The sequence below is a fragment of the Heptranchias perlo genome, chromosome 4 (assembly GCF_035084215.1).
Source record: "Heptranchias perlo isolate sHepPer1 chromosome 4, sHepPer1.hap1, whole genome shotgun sequence".
NCBI lineage: Eukaryota > Metazoa > Chordata > Chondrichthyes > Hexanchiformes > Hexanchidae > Heptranchias > Heptranchias perlo.
Genome location: NC_090328.1, coordinates 46,407,215 through 46,426,657, shown reverse-complemented (window position 1 = coordinate 46,426,657; position 19,443 = coordinate 46,407,215). Strand labels below are relative to the sequence as shown.

The 19,443-nt window shown below is 42.7% G+C and overlaps 2 protein-coding genes across 3 annotated transcripts in view; one reads left to right on the top strand and one right to left on the bottom strand.

Moving 5' to 3' along the window:
• Positions 1 to 1,222: 1,222 nt before the first annotated feature.
• glrx (glutaredoxin (thioltransferase)) lies at positions 1,223 to 17,960 on the top strand. The gene is made up of 3 exons (XM_067982864.1): positions 1,223 to 1,526; positions 8,084 to 8,200; positions 17,773 to 17,960. Exons 1-2 carry the CDS (start codon positions 1,320 to 1,322, stop codon positions 8,192 to 8,194), a joined length of 318 nt encoding a protein of 105 aa, XP_067838965.1. The 5' UTR covers positions 1,223 to 1,319; the 3' UTR covers positions 8,195 to 8,200; positions 17,773 to 17,960.
• rhobtb3 (Rho related BTB domain containing 3) overlaps positions 16,607 to 19,443 on the bottom strand; it is a 105,589-nt gene continuing 102,752 nt past the window's right edge. The window contains exon 12 of one of the 2 annotated variants that reach the window (XM_067982862.1): positions 16,607 to 17,923. In XM_067982862.1, coding sequence (XP_067838963.1) covers positions 17,808 to 17,923 — 116 coding nt within the window. In that variant the 3' untranslated portion in view covers positions 16,607 to 17,807. The remainder of the gene's footprint in view (positions 17,924 to 19,443) is intronic. The other variant, XR_010962669.1, reaches the window with a different exon arrangement.

Sequence of the window (19,443 nt, the reverse complement as noted above, 5' to 3'; positions counted from 1 at the left end):
TTCCAGGTGCCACACCATCATAACATGGCATGTGCTGGCTACCAAAATGTGTTACAGGGAGTGTCTTACGTATTGCAATATTTGCTCTTCCCCACTATTCTGTATTGCCGCTTGTGGAGCAGCAGCTCATTGGCCCGTCCACTTTGAGACACAGTGCCAATCACCCAACCTGCAACAAGCATCAACCCAGGAATATCCACTTTGGAGGAAGACATAGAGTAAGATTTAGAGAGGGAGGCCCAGGGTAAAACACACAGACCGAGTATGAGGGAGCAAGTGCAGTTGGCAGCAAAGGAACACAAAGAAATTGGCCAGAGCACCAGCTACAGGCCCCTTATCAGGTGCTGAGTTCTTGTATTGGTGCCACCCAGGAACTGCCCACAAAAGATGGCTGGTTTCTGAGCACCATCAATTTGTGGAGGTTTTTTTTGAGAGTGTGCAAAGAACCATGGAAAGTATGATGCCCACCTGACTACTTGTACCCGGAGGACTGGACATAACCAGGGATGGTAACAGAGGAACAAAAAGCAAAATATTGCATATGCTGGAAATCTGAAAAGAAAAACAGAAAAAGCTGGAAATACTCTGTGGAAAACTGGAAAAAATTCCTGTCCATAATTTCAATACAGTGGGAATGTCAGGGGGAGATGGGCACATAGGGTAGCATATTTGGCCTTAGGAGGAACAAGAGATGAAAGTTTAGAGGAAGACTGACCATAGTAGTTTGGCTAACACAAGAGAAAAACAAGACTGCAATATAGCAATATCTTCTAGTTCGGATGAAAGGTCATTGATCTGAAATGTCAACTCTATTTCTCTCCCCACAGATGCTACCAGACCTCCTGAGTGTTTCCAGCATCCCTAGTATTTTGGTTTTGGAATAGAGCGAGCCAGGTTGGAGACTATTGGGAGTGAAATTGGTCTTTGAGGGAAGCACAAAACCGACGAGAACGAATCGGCAGCCGGTTTTACATCCTGTCCGATTTACTTTTCCATTGAAGTACTAGGATCACGGATAATTTCATTGCATATGGGTTTTTTTGTAAGGAAAATGGATTGTAGAACAACCTTCTATAATTTTTTGATTATTTTTCTTGATAATTTAAACAGGATTGGAAAACAAATAAAGGAAGTAACCAAATCTTAAAAAAAAACAATCTTCCCCTTTCCTGCTTGCAGTGTACCCGGCTGTGCCAAAATGATTTCAAAAAACGCAGTTAACTTAAAACTCCTCCCAGTTGTTATAAAGACACGAGCAGAAGAGACGCTTGTGTTCAGTGCTGAGTCATCGAGGTGACTGGAAAACGAAGAGAAAGACTATGGCTCAGGATTATGTAGACAGTAAAATCCAAGCAGATAAAGTGGTTCTTTTCATGAAAGCGTCCTGTCCTTACTGTGTATTAGCGCAGAATGTGCTGAAAAAATACAAGTTCAATCAAAACAGCCTACAGATCTACGACATTACCAACCATTCCGAAATGAAAGCTATCCAAGATTACTTACAAAAAAGAACCGGAGCCAGGACAGTGAGTTTATTTACCTTGGGGCTCGTTCTAAGGAACATTTTCTCTCTGGTCGTGTGAATCCTGGAAGTTATGATTCTAATCTAATTTTAGATGTTTAAACGAAACTGTTAAAAATGCTGTATGGGTTCAGTATAGGATGAATGTAATGTCATTACTTAAAATAGCGAATTTCCATTTGAAGGGAGTCGGGAAACCCGGTGGGGAAAAGAAGGTTGTCACTGACAAGGAGCAATGAAATACCATCCCGCCGGCGCTTTATTAGCGGGGTGGGTCTTTTAATATTCCGAACTCATGCAATATCTTAAAAACAACTTGCATTTAAATAGCGCTTTTAACGTCCCAAGAGGAACACAGGAGAAGGGGGAAAATAGCTCAAAGTTAAGCCATCCAGAACTAAACGGGTCGAATCACGCTGCCATTGATGCAGTGGAGGGAGGAGGAAGAGTTCTTCATAAAGGAAACTGTTAAATTGCTGAGTTCCTCATGGCCGAGTCGAGCTCCTCCCCACCACCACTTTGTATTTTAGATTCTGAATACGCGCTGAACGTAGAGCCCTGGGTGGTGGTATATCATTGCTCCTGGTCACTGCTCCCTGCTATCTTTACCGATTTAAGCTATTGTCGAGTTGGGGGCCCTGCAGAAGGAATCGGAGCGGCGCCAGCTCCCTCCCTCTGATGGGATTGTATCGGTTTAGCGGTGTCACATTGTAGCCATTCACACTCTAATTGTTCCCCTCCCTGTTCTTACTGTCTCTATCTCATGCTCTTTTACCAGTGTAAGTAAAGAAGAAGCCTGAAAGATCGAAGACCAATATGAAAATATTTTGCCTGGGCTTCTCTCTCTCTCTCTCTCTCTCTCATTATATTATCATTTTGAAGCAGTCGCTACATTAACAACACATGACCCAGTGAAGGAAGTGACGTCTCTTGTGTGTCTGAGGCTCGACCCATCCCCAAAAAATCAACCGAAGCTTTGTCGCTTTTATGAATGTCGGAGTCGCTTTGAAAGCGAATGCAATGGGTTATATTTTACCTTTGGTTAAATGAGCTGTACACTGTGCTTTAAACAAATCATAGATGTTTTATCATTCTGGATATTTGAGCGTTTGATGAAAGATCCCACGATATACTCGATTAGCTCAAAAATCCACCCACACTGGTCTAAAAGTTAAAGCGATCCTGGGTACTGCGAATTAGCCAAAATGAAATTTCTTCAATTTTTAAAAACTGGTCTTCCGGCCTTAGTAAATCTGGCAAGTTTACTTTGATGTTGCTGGCTTAGTACCTAAATTGTAAGTCATTTAAGTTTCCGTTTCTGTGCCACTGAATCCGTATATAATTATTCTGGACCTTTCCATCACTCCCTTTCAAACTTTTGCCCCATCTCCAACTTGCTTGAAAGGCTATGTTTCATCCGCAGGACAGCACCTTCAATAATGTAGCACTTTCTCAATAAGGAAGAAAGATTTGCATTTATATAGCGCCTTTCACTATCTTAGGATGTCCCAAAGTGCTTTACAGCCAATGAAGTACTTTTGAAGTGTAGTCACTGTTGTAATGTAGCATATTACTAGAGAGCCAGCCTTGATTATGCATTCAAGTGTGGATTTGGGGGGGCTTGAAGTGTGGTCCAACTGAGTCAAATTCTGAGAAACGAGGAGGGTCCCCTGTTTAATCCCCAGTATGTGCTGAGTTAGCTGATATCAGGTGGATAGCAGTAGAAGGGAAAATCATCTAGGGTTGCCAACCTGATTGCTGTCCAGTGATCCTGTTGGAAATGTGTGGGCATGGGATGATAGATTTGGCATGGCTGTGGCCCAGTAGGCAGCTAACACTCTTGTCAGATTTCACGTGAATAATGTGGGTAAAATACCAAAGGATGCCTATGGAATTGTACCCCAGCAAGAAGTCCGGAGAGAGAGAATATCGGCAAGAAGAATGTTGCATTCAAATGCTTATCTTTCTTCCCTCCCCTACCTCCTAAAAAGCTGAGGATAGTATGACTGGCATGAAATAAAAATTCTGCTTTGAGTTGGATGAAGTAACATTCGTCCGTATTTTAAACAGCAGAAAGTGGTATAACTTACATAGGTTTTGGCATGAAATGGAGTCTAATATCTTCCCAACTATTTGGCTTCCACTTTTCATTGTTATCCTCTGGATGTGCTCCTCACAACAAGAAGGATCTGCTCATTGAGCTGGAATTCCATTTGCAACTGAACACACTGCAAAACTGGGATCCTACCGGTCACAGATCACTCTTATCTGTGCAACAAAAAAATTATTTGTTTCCCTGGCACTTAATAGTCACGTATGCATTTGGTTTCATCTTGCTGCAGATCAGATGGACTGACAGTCACATTAGGACCAATTTTATGAAATTGCTATTTTAGCACAAAGCATATACTCCCGGGAGTATATATCAGGAAATTATACACAAGCTACCCAAAGCAGACCCACTTTTTCCCCACTATGCACTTTAAAAAAAATTTGTTCATGGGATGTGGGTGTCGCTGGCGAGGCCAGCATTTATAGCCCATCCCTAATTGCCCGTGAGCCGCCGCCTTGAACCGCTGCAGTCCGTGTGGTGAAGGTTCTCCCACAGTGTTGTTAGGGAGTTCCAGGATTTTGACCCAGCGACGATGGAGGAACGGCGATATATTTCCAAGTCGGGATGGTGTGTGACTTAGAGGGCAACGTGCAGGTGGTGGTGTTCCCACGTGCCTGCTGCTCTTGTCCTTCTAGGTGGTAGAGGTCGCGGGTTTGGGAGGTGCTGTCGAAGATGCCTTGGCGAGTTGCTGCAGTGCATCCTGTGGATGGTACACACTGCAGCCATTGTGCACCGGTGGTGAAGGGAGTGAATGTTTAGGGTGGTGGATGGGGTGCCAATCAAGCGGGCTGCTTTGTCCTGGATGGTGTTGAGCTTCTTGAATGTTGTTGGAGCTGCACTCATCCAGGCAAGTGGAGAGTATTCCATCACACTCCTGACTTGTGCCTTGTAGATGGTGGAAAGGCTGGAGTCAGGAGGTGAGTCACTCGCTGCAGAATACCCAGCCTCTGACCTGCTCTTGTAGCCACATTATTTATATGGCTGGTGCAGTTAAGTTTCTGGTCAATGGTGACCCCCAGGATGTTGATGGTGGGAAATTCGGCGACGGTAATGCTGTTGAATGTCAAGGGGAGGTGGTTAGACTCTCTCTTGTTGGAATGGCCATTGCCTGGCACTTGTCTGGCGCAAATGTTACTTGGCACTTATCAGCCCAAGCCTGGATGTTGCCCAGATCTTGCTGCATGCGGGCTCGGACTGCTTCAATATTTGAGGGGTTGCGAATGGAACTGAACACTGTGCAATCATCAGCGAACATCCCCATTTCTGACCTTATGATGGAGGGAAGGTCACTGATGAAGCAGCTGAAGATGGTTGGGTCTAGGACACTGCCTGAGCCAGAAGTGTGCATTCATAAAACTGGCCCTATTGTCTGTTACACTCAATTGGCAGCCCATAGATTGGGTCAGTGGTGGCTAACCTTTCAAATCTGACACGGTAGAAAATGAAATTGTGTGTGACAGCCACTTCTATTGACGTCATTGGTGATGGTGGGCAAGGACTGAATCTGTGATTGATATTCCATCAAGGTAGAAGTGTCTTGCATATTCTAGCCTATGGCACACTTTCCCAATTCTGGTGGCTCTATAATGCAATGGAGCAACTCTTGAGCACATCAGAGAGCCTAGTAGGGAGGGCACTCTACTTGAGAATCTCTATGCTGACAAGAAAATTGAAGGTTTTCGAAAAAGATTCTCACTTGAAACACTTGAGTAATTTTGCCTGGGACTTGCACTCATGTTTTTTCAGTCTTCCCCTTCTATCATCCTCTAGGAACAGTTCTGCATTTTATTGTTCAAATTCTTGACAATGAAAGTTTCATTGCTTTACATAGTTGCTTTGTATAGTCCTGACTCATCCGTTTGTTCACCACTCAACACAGCCTCACCATTTCTTTCCTACCATTTCCCATTTGATGCTCCTGTATGGAAGTTGCTTCCAATTCTTTTCCGCTCCTCTCTGGATGCTCCTTCTCCCTGTTCCTGCCTATGCACCTCAGTGCTACACATACACCTGATGTGACTGTTAATGAGTAAGAGGCCATGCTTATGCCAGCTCAAGTAATCAGTGAGGGGTAGCTGCACTACTGATAATTTGAATGCAGACCAAAGAGTCGGGCTTTAGAAAAGCTACATGTAGCTCATGAGCCATTGGTTAACCTCTCCTGAAATAGGTTCTGGCTATAGTTTGCCTGGAATATAAAGCTGCAGTCTGTTCATTCTGACTGTTGTAATAGTGGTAGGCCTGACAAGGTAGTTGGAGTGATAATCTAATTCAAAACACGTTTGAAAATTGTTAGTTGGAAGATTGTTTGCAGAATCACATTATGATTCTAGTCACTAATGTCAATTAGAACATAATTTTGAAATGAGAAAAGACCGTTTTGCCCATCAATACTCATCCCTCCACTACATTAAAGCTGCTTTTATTTTGGCCCAGATTTTCCTGGGGGCTTGTGCCATCTATGGCATAGGGACTCTTGATCAACATAATAGAAAGAGGAAATTTGAGAGTAAGTGACTTATACCATTAATTATGCCACTCCATCTTTGCCTGGGGCTTTTCTGGTGTTACCTCGCCAAAAACTGTTATGTAATTATCATAGCTCTGCCCTCTATTAAAATCAACGCTATTTGCAATTTTGCCGTATTTGTGCCAGTTTTCAAGCCGCTGCCACTTAGACTTAAAAATAACGGCACTGGAGACCTGGTATTGATGTGAATAATTGACTCTAGATGCATTCTCTGATTGCATCTAAATGATGTGCTAACTGATAATGCATTTTGCTGATTTGGAATATGACATGCTATTGTTTGCTGATCGGGACTTGTTGAAAGATTCTTAAACATTACATTGTCATGCCAATCGAACAGTGTTTTATTTTAAAGTCTTTTATAAGGTTTTCTTTAGCTTTGTTGCTAATCTGCTACTTCACAACTTTTGTTTAGCTAAAAGTGTCTCAAAGAATAAATAAATGCCTTAAAAAAGACAGTTCAACATTTGCGTGTTGATAGGTGTACAAATGTTTAATCCGTGGCATCAGCAGGACAGTTTTAAATGAAGATATCAGGAATTGTCTGTGGAGTGACGGGAAGTACAACGGCCAGTGGCTGCATTGCTTCTGATTCACCGCCATGCTCGCTGCGGCATATTCTAATTAGAAATGCAGAAAAGTTATCAACTTCTTGGCGCATTAATCGGCAAAATTTACACGGTGCATTGCCGATCTCGTTGTTGCAGGTAAATCTGGGCCATTGTTTTTACTGGGTCTTCCAGGTGGCTGCCTTAGCAAATTCGGAAAGTTTGTATGGGAGTTCCCACCGATGACTCATCTGGCAGGAGCCACTGGGCTATTAAAAACTCCATTTAATGCAATATAAAAGCAGCTCGAGTCTCATTATGACTTCTAATTGTACGAACATATGAAAATGACGGGCAGGAATATACCAGCTGATCCATCAAGCCTGCTGCACACTCATGATGGCTGGAGCATCATAACTAGACACTTTCTCTCCCTGCCCATGCAGCCATCTAATCTCCTGGGAGGGGCGAAAAACCCAGGGCCAATAATGGGAGGGGGGGAAATAATCTGGAAAATTCCTCTCTGGCTCCCTCAGGCGATCGAAACCAATAATCCACTTATCTTCTATATGATGTGATCTCTGCCCCAGTGAAGAACCAGTCCAGCTCCCTCCTTGAAGGTATGCAGAGATCAGCACACACCATACCAGCCAGCAACGCGTTCCAGGGTGGTCCTCACCTGTTAACCACAACTCTTTGGCTGTGGAATTGGAGCCAATTCCTTATCCAGCATATCAAATTCCCACTGATACCACAAGATTCTATGTCACTTAACATATTGTATCTTGTGAAGTACCTCATACTAGGTTACTATCAAAGGCTTTCTGAAGGTCCAGGTAGACCATGTCTACCAGATTTCCCTCATCTGCTAAACCAGTGACTTCTTCAAACAACTCAAATCAACTTTGTAAGAGACAACCTTTTCTGGAAGCTGTGTTGAGTTTGGCTGAGAAGTAATAGCCCCTTCTCTTTCCCAATGATCATAAGGAGCATATCTTGGGATCCCTACATGATGGATGTCAGGCTGATGGGGCTGTAGTTTCCTGGCTCTGATTTGTCCCCTTTTTTTGAAAATGCAACTACCGGAGCTACCTTCCAATTTAAGGGAACTATCCCTTAATCTATTGAAGATATGGGTAAGGGTCTCACAGAACACCTGTCCCATATCTCTAATCACCCTTAAGTGGATATCATCTAGACCTGGGTCACTCATTCCAATCTCTACTTCTTTTGCAATAATAGAAACTATCAATCTGAACCCAATTGCTTGCTTATCGGTGGAGCTAAACAGAGTTAAGGAACGGTATTAATAATGTAAACTGAGAGTTGTCCTTTCTGATCTAAAAGTAACAGTACTGATTCCATTGTAGGTGCCTCGTGTGTTTATTGGGACTAAATGTGTAGGAGGTGGTTCAGATGTTGAGCAGCTGGAAAAAAACGGAGAGCTGAAAGACAAGCTGAGTGCCATTGGTGCCATATAATCCCAGGTAAGATGAACTGACACAGGAACGTGTTGAGTATACAGTGTAGCAGTAGTCTATAACCTCCAGGTGGCCTCTGTGTTGCATGTTATACAGGAGTCTGGTGCCAGAAAATGAAGAAAGCCATTAACGAATAGAAGACCCTCAGAAAATTATTTTACTTAATTAAAAAAAATATAGCCACCTTTTCAAAACAAAAAAACACCCCTACATTACCAAGCAGAATAGTCTCCCAGCAGTGTTGTGATCACTCACTACAAATTGTAATGTGACGAGGGTAAATTGTGATTAGCTGTTACATCATTTTAAATTCACACAGTGTGAATGTGAGCGTACACACACAGGAGGAAGAGAGAGAGAGAAACAGATTAATATGTTAAATTGCCCTTCACAATTGCCAAATAAAAATAAGTAGTCTTAAAACTTTTACATGGGCAGCCAGATGATGGTGTGCACTGATGCAGGAGTGAGCAGCACCATGGAGTGGTAGGTTTGTGCTTGCAATAACACTCAAAGAAGCTCTTGGTCTCATTGTTGTACAAGCACATAGCTGAAAATCATTACTTATGCTTCAGCAATACACTCAGGCACAACAAAAATATTTTTATAGCTTACTTTTGCTAATTGAAATGGATATTTTGATTAAAAAATTTTTATTCAGATTGTAGAACCATAGAAGTCTATAGCACAGATTGGACATATTGTACATGCTGGTTCTTTGCTAGACCAATCCAAAATAATATCGAGCAAAATACTGCAGATGTTGGAAATCTGAAATAAAAGGTGAGACTGCTGGAAATACTCAGCAAGTCAGGCAGCTTCTGTGGAGAAAGAAACAGTTAACGTTTCAAGTCAATGACCTTTCATGGGGAATGAGGCGGGCCAAGTGGAGCAAGTGTCAGTGTAGGGAACAGCGATCATAGTATCATAAGGTTTAGAATAGCTATGGAAAAGGGCATGGACCACTCTAAAGTAAAAATACTCAATTGGAAGAGGGACAATTTTAGTGGGATGAGAACAGATCTGGCCTAGATAAATTGGAATCAAAGCTTGGCAGGCAAAACTGTAATTGAACAATAGGCGGCTTTTAAGGAGATAGTTCACGTACAGCCTAGGTACATTCCCATGAGGGATGAAGATAGGCCAACTAAAGCCAGAGCTACTACACAAAACAGGAGCTCATTGTGTAGTGGGTAACATATTAGCATGGATAAAGAATTGGTTAGCTAACAGGAAACAGAGAATAGGCATAAATGGGTCATTTTCAGGTTGGCAAGATGTAACAAGTGGAGTGCCAAAGGGATCAGTGCTTGGGCCTCAACTATTTACAATCTATATCAATGATTTGGATGAAGGGACCAAATGTATGGTTGCTAAATTTGCTGATGGCACAAAGGTAGGTAGGAAAGTAAATTGTGAAGAGGACATAAGGAGTCTGCAAAGGGATATAGATAGGTTAGGTGAGTGGGCAAAAATTTGGCAGATGGAGTATAATGTGTGAAAATGTGAACTTGTCCACTTTGGCAGGAGGATTAGAAAAGCAGTATATTAATTAAAAGGAGAGAGATTGCAGAACTCTGAGGTACAGAGGGGTCTGGGTGTCCTAGTACATGAATCACAAAAAGTTAGTATGCAGGTACAGCAAGTGATTAGGAAGGCAAATGGAATGTTGTCATTTATTGCAAGGGGAATGGAATATAAAAGTAGAGATGTACAGGGCATTGGTGAGACCACATCTAGAATACTGTGTGCAGTTTTGGTCTCCTTTATTTAAGAAAGGACAGAATTGCTTTGGAGGCGGTGCAGAGAAGGTTCACTCAATTGATTCCTGGGATGAGGGAATTATCTTATGAGGAAGGGTTGTACAAGGGCCTGTATACACTAGAGTTTAGAAGAATGAGAGGTGATCTTATTTTCTTTTTATTCATTCATGGGATGTCGGTGTCGCTGGCAAGGCCAGCATTTATTGCCCATCCCTAATTGCCCTTGAGAAGGTGGTGGAGAGCTGCCTTCTTGAACCACTGCAGCCTGTGTGAGGGTTCTCCCACACTGCTGTTGGGTAGGGAATTCCAGGATTTTGACCCAGGGACGTTGAAGGAACAGCGATATATTTCCAAGTCGGGATGGTGTGTGACTTGGAGGGGAACGTGCAGGTGGTGTTGTTCCCATCTGCCTGCTGCCCTTCTCTTTCTAGGTGGTAGAGGTCACGGGTTTGGGAGGTGATGTCAGAGAAGCCTTGGCGAGTTGCTGCAGTGCACCCTGTAGATGGTACACACTGCAGTCATGGTGCGCCAGTGGTGAAGGAGTGAATGTTTAGGGTGGTGGATGGGGTGCCAATCAAGTGGGCTGCTTTGTCCTAAATGGTGTTGAGCTTCTTAAGTGTTGTTGGAGCTGCACTCATCCAGGCAAGTGGAACATATTCCATCACACTCCTGACTTTTGCTTTGTAGATGGTGGAAAGACTTTGAGGAGGCAGGAGGTGAGTCACTCGCTGCAGAATATCCAGCCTCTGACCTGCTCTTGTAGCCACAGTATTTATATGGCTGGTCCAGTTAAGTTTCTGGTCAGTGGTGACCCCCAGGATGTTGATGGTAATGCCGTTGAATGTTATGGGGAGGTGGTTAGACTCTCTCTTGTTGGAGATGGTCATTGCCTGGCGCAAAGCATAAGATCCTGAGGGGACTAGAATGGATAGTCTTGTGGGAGAGACTAGAACTAGGGGCCACTGTTTTTAAAAAAAAATAAGGGCCCCCCCCCATTTAAGACAGAGATGAGGAGAAATTTTTTCTCAGAGGATCGTGAGTCTGTGGAACTCCCTTCCCCAGATAGCGGTGGAGGCAGGGTCATTGAATATTTTTAAGGCTGAGTTAGATAGATTCCTGATTAACAAGGGAGTCAAAGGTTATAGTAGGTAGACGGGAAGTAGGGTTGAAGTCACAATCAGATCAGCCATGATCTTATCAAATGGCAGTGCAGGCTCGAGGGGCCTAATGGCCTTCTCCTGCTGTGAATTCATATGTTCGTATGTACTTTGCATCTGTCTTTACCAAGGAAGAAGATACTGCCAGAGTCTCAGTAAAGGAAGATGTAGTTGAGCTAAAAATTGATAAAGGAGGTATTAGATAGGCTGGCTGTACTTAAAGTAGGCAAGTCACTCGGACCAGATGGGATACACACTGGGTTGCTGAGGGAAGTAAGGGTAGAAATTGCGGAGGTACTGGCCATAATCTTCCAAACATCCTTTGATACGGGGGTGGTGCCAGAGGACTGGAGAATTGCAAATGTTGCACCCTTGTCCAAAAAACAGTGTAAGGATAAACACAGCAACTACAGACCAGTCAACTTAACCACGGGGGTGGGGAAACTTTTTAAAAATATAATCCAGGACAGAATTAGTAGTCATTTGGACAAGTGTGGATTGATTAGGGAAAGCCAGCATGGATTTGTTAAAGGCAAATTGTATATAACTAACCTGATAGAGTTTATTGATGAGATAACAGAGGGTTGATGTGGTGTATACGGACTTTCAAAAGGTGTTTGATAAAGTGCCCCATAATAGGCTTGTCATCAAGATTGAAGCCCATGGAATAAAGGGGGCAATAGCAGCATGGATACAGAATTAGCTAAGTAACAGGAAACAGAGTAGTGCTGAATGGTTGTTTTCAGACTGAACAGAAGTGTTCAGTGATGTTCCCCAGGGGTCGGTACTAGGACCACTGCTTTTCTTGATACATATTAATAACTTGGACTTGGGTGTACAGGGCACAATTTTCAAATTTGCAGATGACACAATACTTGTAAGTGTAGTGAACAGTGAGGGGGATAGTGATCGACTTCAAGAGGATATAGACAGGCTGGTGGCAGGGGTGGACACGTGGCAGATGAAATTTAACGCAGAAAAATGCGAAGTCATGCATTTTGGTAGGAAGAATGAGGAGGGGCAATATAAACTAGAGGGCACAATTGTAAAAGGGGTACATGGAGAGATCTGGGGGTATGCGTGCACAAATTATTGAAGGTGACAGGGCAGGTTGAGAAAACAGTTTAAAAAGTGTTTGCTAGTGCTGTTGGGGAGGGTTTAAACTAAAGTGGCAGGGGGTTGGGAACCTGAGCAGGGAGTGAGAGGAAAGCGTAACAGGAAGGGACAGAAGGTATGGAGTAAAAGGTAAAGTGTTAAAAAAGGAAAAAGCAGGAACTAAGTGTCATAAAACATATTTGAAAGTTCTTTATCTGAATGCACGTAGCATTCGTAACAAAATGGACGAGTTAATGGCACAAATAACTACGTGTGGGTATGATCTTATGGCCATTACAAAAACATGGCTGCAGGGTGACAACGACTGGGAATTAAATATGCCAGGGTATTTAACAATCAGGAAGGACAGGCAGGAAGGAAGGGGAGATGGGGTGGCTATGTTAATAAAGGAAGGAATCACTGTAATACAGAGAAATGATATTGGGACAAAGGATCAGGATAATGAAAGTTTGGGTAGAGATGAGGAATAATAAGGGGGGAAAAAACACTCGTGGGCGTAGTATATAGGCCTCCTAATAGTTGCAACTCTGCTGGAAGAAGTATGAATCAGGAAATAGTCAGGGCATGTAATAAGGGAACAGCTATAATTATGGGGGATTTTAACTATTATATTAACTGGACAAATCAAATTGGGCAGGGCAGCCTTGAGGAAGAGTTTATTGAGTGTATTAGGGATGGATTTCTTGAGCAGTATGTAACTGATCCTACAAGGGGGAAAGCAACCTTGGACCTGGTCCTGTGTAATGAGCCAGGATTAATTAATAATGTCCTAGTTAAGGAAACCCTTGGAATGAGTGACCATAACATGGTTACATTCCATATCCAAGTAGAGGGTGAGAAGGTTGGTTCTCAAACAAGCGTACTGAGCTTGAATAAAGGAGACTATGATGGTATGAGAGCGGAATTGACTAAAGTGGACTGAGAAAATAGATTAAAGGGTAAGACGGTACATGAGTAGTGGTGTTCATTTCAGGAGTTATTTTACAACTTTCAAAAAAATATATTCCATTGAGGAAAAAGGGTGTAAAAGAAATGACAGCCATCCGTGGCTAAGTAAAGAAATTAAGGATAGTATCCGACTAAAAACAAGGACATATAAGGTAGCCAAACTTAGTGGGAGGATAGAAGATTGGGAAGTCTTCAAAAGGCAGCAAAAAGTAACTAAAGGATTGATTTAAGAAAGGGAAGATAGATTATGAAAATAAATTAGCAAAAAATATAAAAACAGATAGCAAGAGTTTCTACAGTTATATAAAAAGATAAAGGGTGGCTAAGGCAAACGTTAGGTCCCTTAGAGGATGAGACCAGGAAATTAATGGTGGGAAACATGGAGATGGCAAAAATGCTGAACAAATATTTTGTTTCAGTCTTTACGGTAGAGGACACAAAGAATATCCCAACACTGGAAAAACAGGGGGTTCTAGGGGGGGGTGGGGGGGAGGAGCTAAATACGATTAAAATCACTAACGAATTGGTACTCAGTAAAATAATGGGACTCAAGGCGGATAAATCCCCTGGACCTGATGGCTTACATCCCAGGGTCTTGAGGGAAGTGGCAGTAGGGATTGTGGATGCTTTGGTAATAATTTTCCAAAATTCTCTGGACTCAGCAAAGGTCCCGGCAGATTGGAAAACTGCTAATGTAACACCCTTATTTAAAAAGGGTAGTAGGCAGAAGGCTGGAAATTATAGACCAGTTAGCCTAACATCTGTGGTGGGTAAAATTTTGGAGTCTATTATTAAGGAGACAGTAGCGGAACATTTGGATAAACATAATTTAATAGGATAAAGTCAGCATGGCTTTATGAAGGGGAAGTCATGTCTGACAAATTTGCTTGAGTTCTTTGAGGACATAACGTACAGGGTGGATAAAGGGGAACCAGTGGACGTAGTGTATTTAGACTTCCAGAAGGCTTTCGACAAGGTGCCACATAAAAGATTATTGCTCAAGATAAAGAATCACTGGATTGGGGGTGATATTCTGGCATGGGTGGAGGATTGGTTATCTAACTGGAAGCAGAGAGTTGGGATAAATGTTGGCTTTTATTGCTAGGGGAATAGAATATAAAAACAGGGAGGTAGTGCTGCAGTTATATAAGGTATTGGTGAGACCGCACCTGGAATACTGCATACAGTTTTGGTCTCCATACTTAAGAAAAGACATACTTGCTCTCGAGGCAGTACAAAGAAGGTTCACTCGGCTAATCCCGGGGATGAGGGGGTGGACATATGAGGAGAGGTTGAGTAGATTGGGACTCTCCTCATTGCAGTTCAGAAGAATGAGAGGCGATCTTATTGAAACATATAAGATTGTGAAGGGGCTTGATCGGGTGGATGCGGTAAGGATGTTCCCAAGGATGGGTGAAACTAGAACTAGGGGGCATAATCTTAGAATAAGGGGCTGCTCTTTCAAAACTGAGATGAGGAGAAACTTCTTCACTCAGAGGGTAGTAGGTCTGTGGAATTTGCTGCCCCAGGAAGCTGTGGAAGCTACATCATTAAATAAATTTAAAACAGAAATAGACAGTTTCCTAGAAGTAAAGGGAATTAGGGGTTACGGGGAGCGGGCAGGAAATTGGACATGAAGCTGAGTTCGGATCGGTCAAGGCCCTGTGGGTGGCGGAGCGGGCCCAGGGGCTGAGTGGCCGGGTCCTGCTCCTACTTCTTGTGTTCTTTAGATTTGAGGTTAGGATCAGATCAGCCATGATCTTATTGAATGGCGGAGCAGGCTCGAGGGGCCGATTGGCCTACTCCTGCTCCTATTTCTTATGTTCTTATGTTCTAAAAAAAGCATATGGGATCCTGGGCTTTATAAATAGAGACATACAGTACAAAAGCAAGGAAGTTATCATGAACCTTTATAAAACACTGGTTCAACCACAGCTGGAGTATTGTGTCCAGCTCTGCACTTTAGGAAGGATGTGAAAGCCTTAGAGAGGGTGCAGAAAAAATTTATTGGAATGATTGCAAGGTTGAGGGACTTCAGTTACGTGGATAAACTGGAGAAGCTGGAACAGAGAAGGTTGCGAGGAGATTTGATAGAGGTATTCAAAATCTTGAAGAGTCTAGATAGAGAGAAACTGTTCCCATTGCAGAAGGATCAAAAACCAAAGGACGTAGATTTAAGGTGATTGACAAAAGAACCAAAGGTGACATGAGGAAAAACTTTTTTATGCAGCGAGTGGTTAGGATCTGTAATGCACTGATGGGGTGGGGGAGGCAGATTCAATCGTTGCTTTCGAAACAGAACTAGATAAATTCTTGAAAGGAAAAAATTTGCAGGGCTATGGGGATAGGGCAGGGGAGTGGGACTCGCTGGATTGCTCTTGTATAGAGCCGGCACGGACTCAATGGGCCGACTGGCCTCCTTCCATGCTGTAACCTTTCTACGATTCTAAGTAAAGAAACAAGGTGGGACTAGAGGAGCTGTAAATGGCAACAGCAGAACCATTACCAGCACCTGCTGTCTGGAAAAATGGGAGCACTGGTTCTGATCTGAAATTATTGATTTCAGTGAGTCCGAAGTGCCTAATCGAAAAATTAGGTGCTATTCCTCAAGCTTCCTTTGGGCTTCATTGGAACATAAGAGGCCGAGGTCAGAGGAAGAGTGGGACAGAGAGTTAAAATGGCATGCGACCGGAAGGTCAAAGTCATGCTTTCGGACTGCGCAGAGGTGTTCAGCAAAGCGATCACCCAATCTAGAGGAGACTGCATTGTGAGCAGTGAATACAGTATACTAAATTGAAAGAAGTACAAGTAAATCACTGTTTCACCTGGAAGGAGCGTTTGGGGGCCTGGATGATGGGAAGGGAGGAGGTGAAAGGGCAGGTGTTGCATCTCCTGTGCTTGCACAGGACGGTTCTGTGGGAAGAGGTGCGGGCGTTGGGGGTGATGGAAGAGTGGACCACAGTGTCGCGGAGCAAACAGTCCTTTCGGAATACTGGGAGGGGGAAGATGTTTTTGTGGCGGCATCATGCTGGAGGTGGCAGAAATGGGCGAGGGTGATTCGTTAAATGTGGAGGCTGATGGGGTGGAAGGTAAGGATAAGGGTAATCCCACTTCTTTGCTTTCTTCCCATTGCCCTGCATCTTCTGCTTCTAATATTAGATCCAATTTTTCCTTAAGATTCATTCTGTTTTGCCTCAAGCATTCCCTGTAGCAAAGCATAACAGTGGAATGCATTGCTATAGGGAGTAGTTGAGGCAGAGCCCATTGCACGTTTTAAATAAATTTCTCCTAAACACGCTCCTCACTCTGATCATTTTAAATTGATGACCCCTCATTGTAGACACCCTCAGTATAGAAAATAGTCTTTCCCAATTCAGTCTGTTGATGTTCTGATAGCTAAATGCATTATATTAATGACAGAGATAAAATGACGACAAATTCCAGAAATTTTAATTAAAAGCTGAAAATGCTAGCAATACACATCAGGTCTGTCACCATCTCAATGAAAGAAGATAGTTTAATGCTTTGGGTGTAGTCCCTCTGTGGTAGGTTAATGTTTTGGGTGTAGTCCCTGTAAGGTCTAACAAAGGGTCCATACCTGAAACATTAACCTATATTTTTCTCTTTACAAATGCTGACTGATCTGTGTATTTCCAGTATTTTCTATTTTATTGTCTAATGTTAATTATTCATAATATAAACAGAATTGGGTTTGCTTTATTGCGACAATGGCTTCACACTCCTATAGAAAGGATGTAATAATCAAAGTGTAAACACTAAATTACCATTGTCATACTAGCTGGCTTAATAACACACGATGTAGACTTGAGGGCATTCTATAGTTATTGGTTTATATTAGCTGAACTAAAGAGGAAGTCTGTCCAGCCCAAGCAGACTTCTGTAAAACATTGCAGATATTCATTATTGCAATTGTAAGGAGTGTTGCACCTTGATATGATAGTGTCCTTACTATGATTCTAACAATGTCAAAAAAACAACAGTGTCATTTTCAATGAGGAAACTGAAGCTGAGTATTCCTGCCACCTGTTGCCTGGCCCAGTTCCTAGGCAACATATGGTGCAATGACCAGTGTGGATGGACTACTTACCACATCGATCACAGTATCTGACTTGGAGATGGTGTCTAAGTAGTCAGAATCAGCTATGTTTATGATATGTATCACTATTTATTTCTAAGATCTGTTTGACAAAAACTAAACCCTACCAGCAAAACGGATAAGAAGGTATATATTTATACCATTCTTAACATTTTATGGGCATGACCCATAAATTTGCCACTGAAATAAGACTGTAGAGCTGTCTGTCTTTATGTCAGAAGGGCAAGGTATTCCAGAACTTAATCCAAGATGTGGTTAGGCTTGTCATGGGAACTGCATGCCAACAGAACAAACCGAATATTGTAGTGAATATGAATTCAGGGTGTTCACACTCAGAAGTTTCTTCAAGCTTACTTGTGTCCATTGAGCTGAAGATGCAGATTCCTTTTCAATATTGAAAACTGCTGCAGTTTACTTCTGTCCCTCTTTTTCTTTTTCTAATGTGGCACAAAGTTTTCTAAATGTCCAATCTTTCAGCCTCAATAGGTATCCAAGGACTGGTTGACGAACTGTTACATGAGAGTACACCGAGATCTCCCGGAGTGAATGTGATGCCTGTATTCAGTCAGCTCCTGCAAGTAGGAACTTGAGGGCCATCTGTGATTTTCCACAAATGCTTGCTCTTCCTCTGCATATAAATGTAATAAAAAGATTGAAATCAATAATGCTATTGTCACTGCAGACTTATTTCAACGAGCTGTTGGATGTTTATGTTTTGCTACACCATCTGACGTCCTGGCGGATGCAACTACCATTTGGAACTGTTTAAAACAGCCAGTGAAGCCTGGTTCTACAAGAATTATCTAATTAAATAAATGAAAGGTTTGTCGATCCCTGTAATAAGATGTTATGTTTCCTGGAACTCCCTCCATTAATGTAACATTTCAAATGACTAAGGGCAAGAAATCCAACTGATTTCTGGAGCTGGACTAACACTGGGGTAGTGGGAGCAGGAAAATCTGTGCTCCTTAGTGTATTATGTTATCCACACTGTATCCCACTCCTATAGAGAGCTCCTATATATACAAAATCGGCTGAGTGACAGGAAACAGAGAGTAGAGTGGAATGGTTGTTTTTCGGACTGGAGGGAGGTATATAGTGGTGGTCCCCAGGGGTCAGTGCTGGGACCGCTGCTTTTCTTAATATATAAATTACTTGGACTTGATGTACAGGGTACAATTTCCAAATTTGCAGATGACACAAAACTTGGAAGGGTAGTAAACAGTGAGAAGGATAGTGATAGATTTAAAGAGGATATGGACAGGCTGGTGGCATGGGCGGACACGTGGCAGATGAAATTTAACGCAGAAAAATGCAAAGTGATACATTTCGGTAGGAAGAACAAGGAGGGGCAATATAAACTAGAAGGCACAATTGAGATCTGGGGGGTATATGTGCACAAATCGTTGAAGGTAGCAGGGCAGGTTGAGAAAGTGGTTAAAAAAGCATTAGAGATCCTGGGCTTTATAAATAGAGACATACAGTACAAAAGCAAGGAAGTCATGATGAACCTTTATAAAACACTGGTTCGGCCACAACTGGAGTATTGTGTCCAGTTCTGGGCACCGCACTTTAGGAAAGATGTGATGGGCTTAGAGAGAGTGCAGAAGAGATCTACTAGAATGATTCCAGGGATGAGGTTCTTTAGTTATGTGGACAGACTGGAGAAGCTGAGGTTGTTCTCTTTGGAACAGAGAAGGTTGCGAGGAGATTTGATAGAGGTATTCAAAATCATGAAGGGTCCAGACAGAATAGATAGATAGAGAGAAACTGCCCATTGGTGGAAAGGTAAAGAACCAGAGGACAGGGATTTACGGTGATTGGCAAAAGAACCAAAGGTGACATGAGGGAAAAAACTTTTTTACACAGCAAGTGGTTATGATCTGGAATGCACTGCCGGAGGGGGTGGTGGAGGCAGATTCAATCATGGCCTTCAAAAGGGAACTGGATAAGTACTTGAAAGGAAAAAAATTGCAGGGCTACAGGGATAGGGCAGGGGTGTGGGACTGGCTGGATTGCTCTTGCATAGAGCCAGTGCGGACTTGATGGGCCGAATGGCCTCCTTCCGTGCTGTAACTTTTCTATAGTTCTCCAGATAATGGCAAACTGCCAGAAAAATGTCATCTTTAAAACCTCTCTTTCCCACTA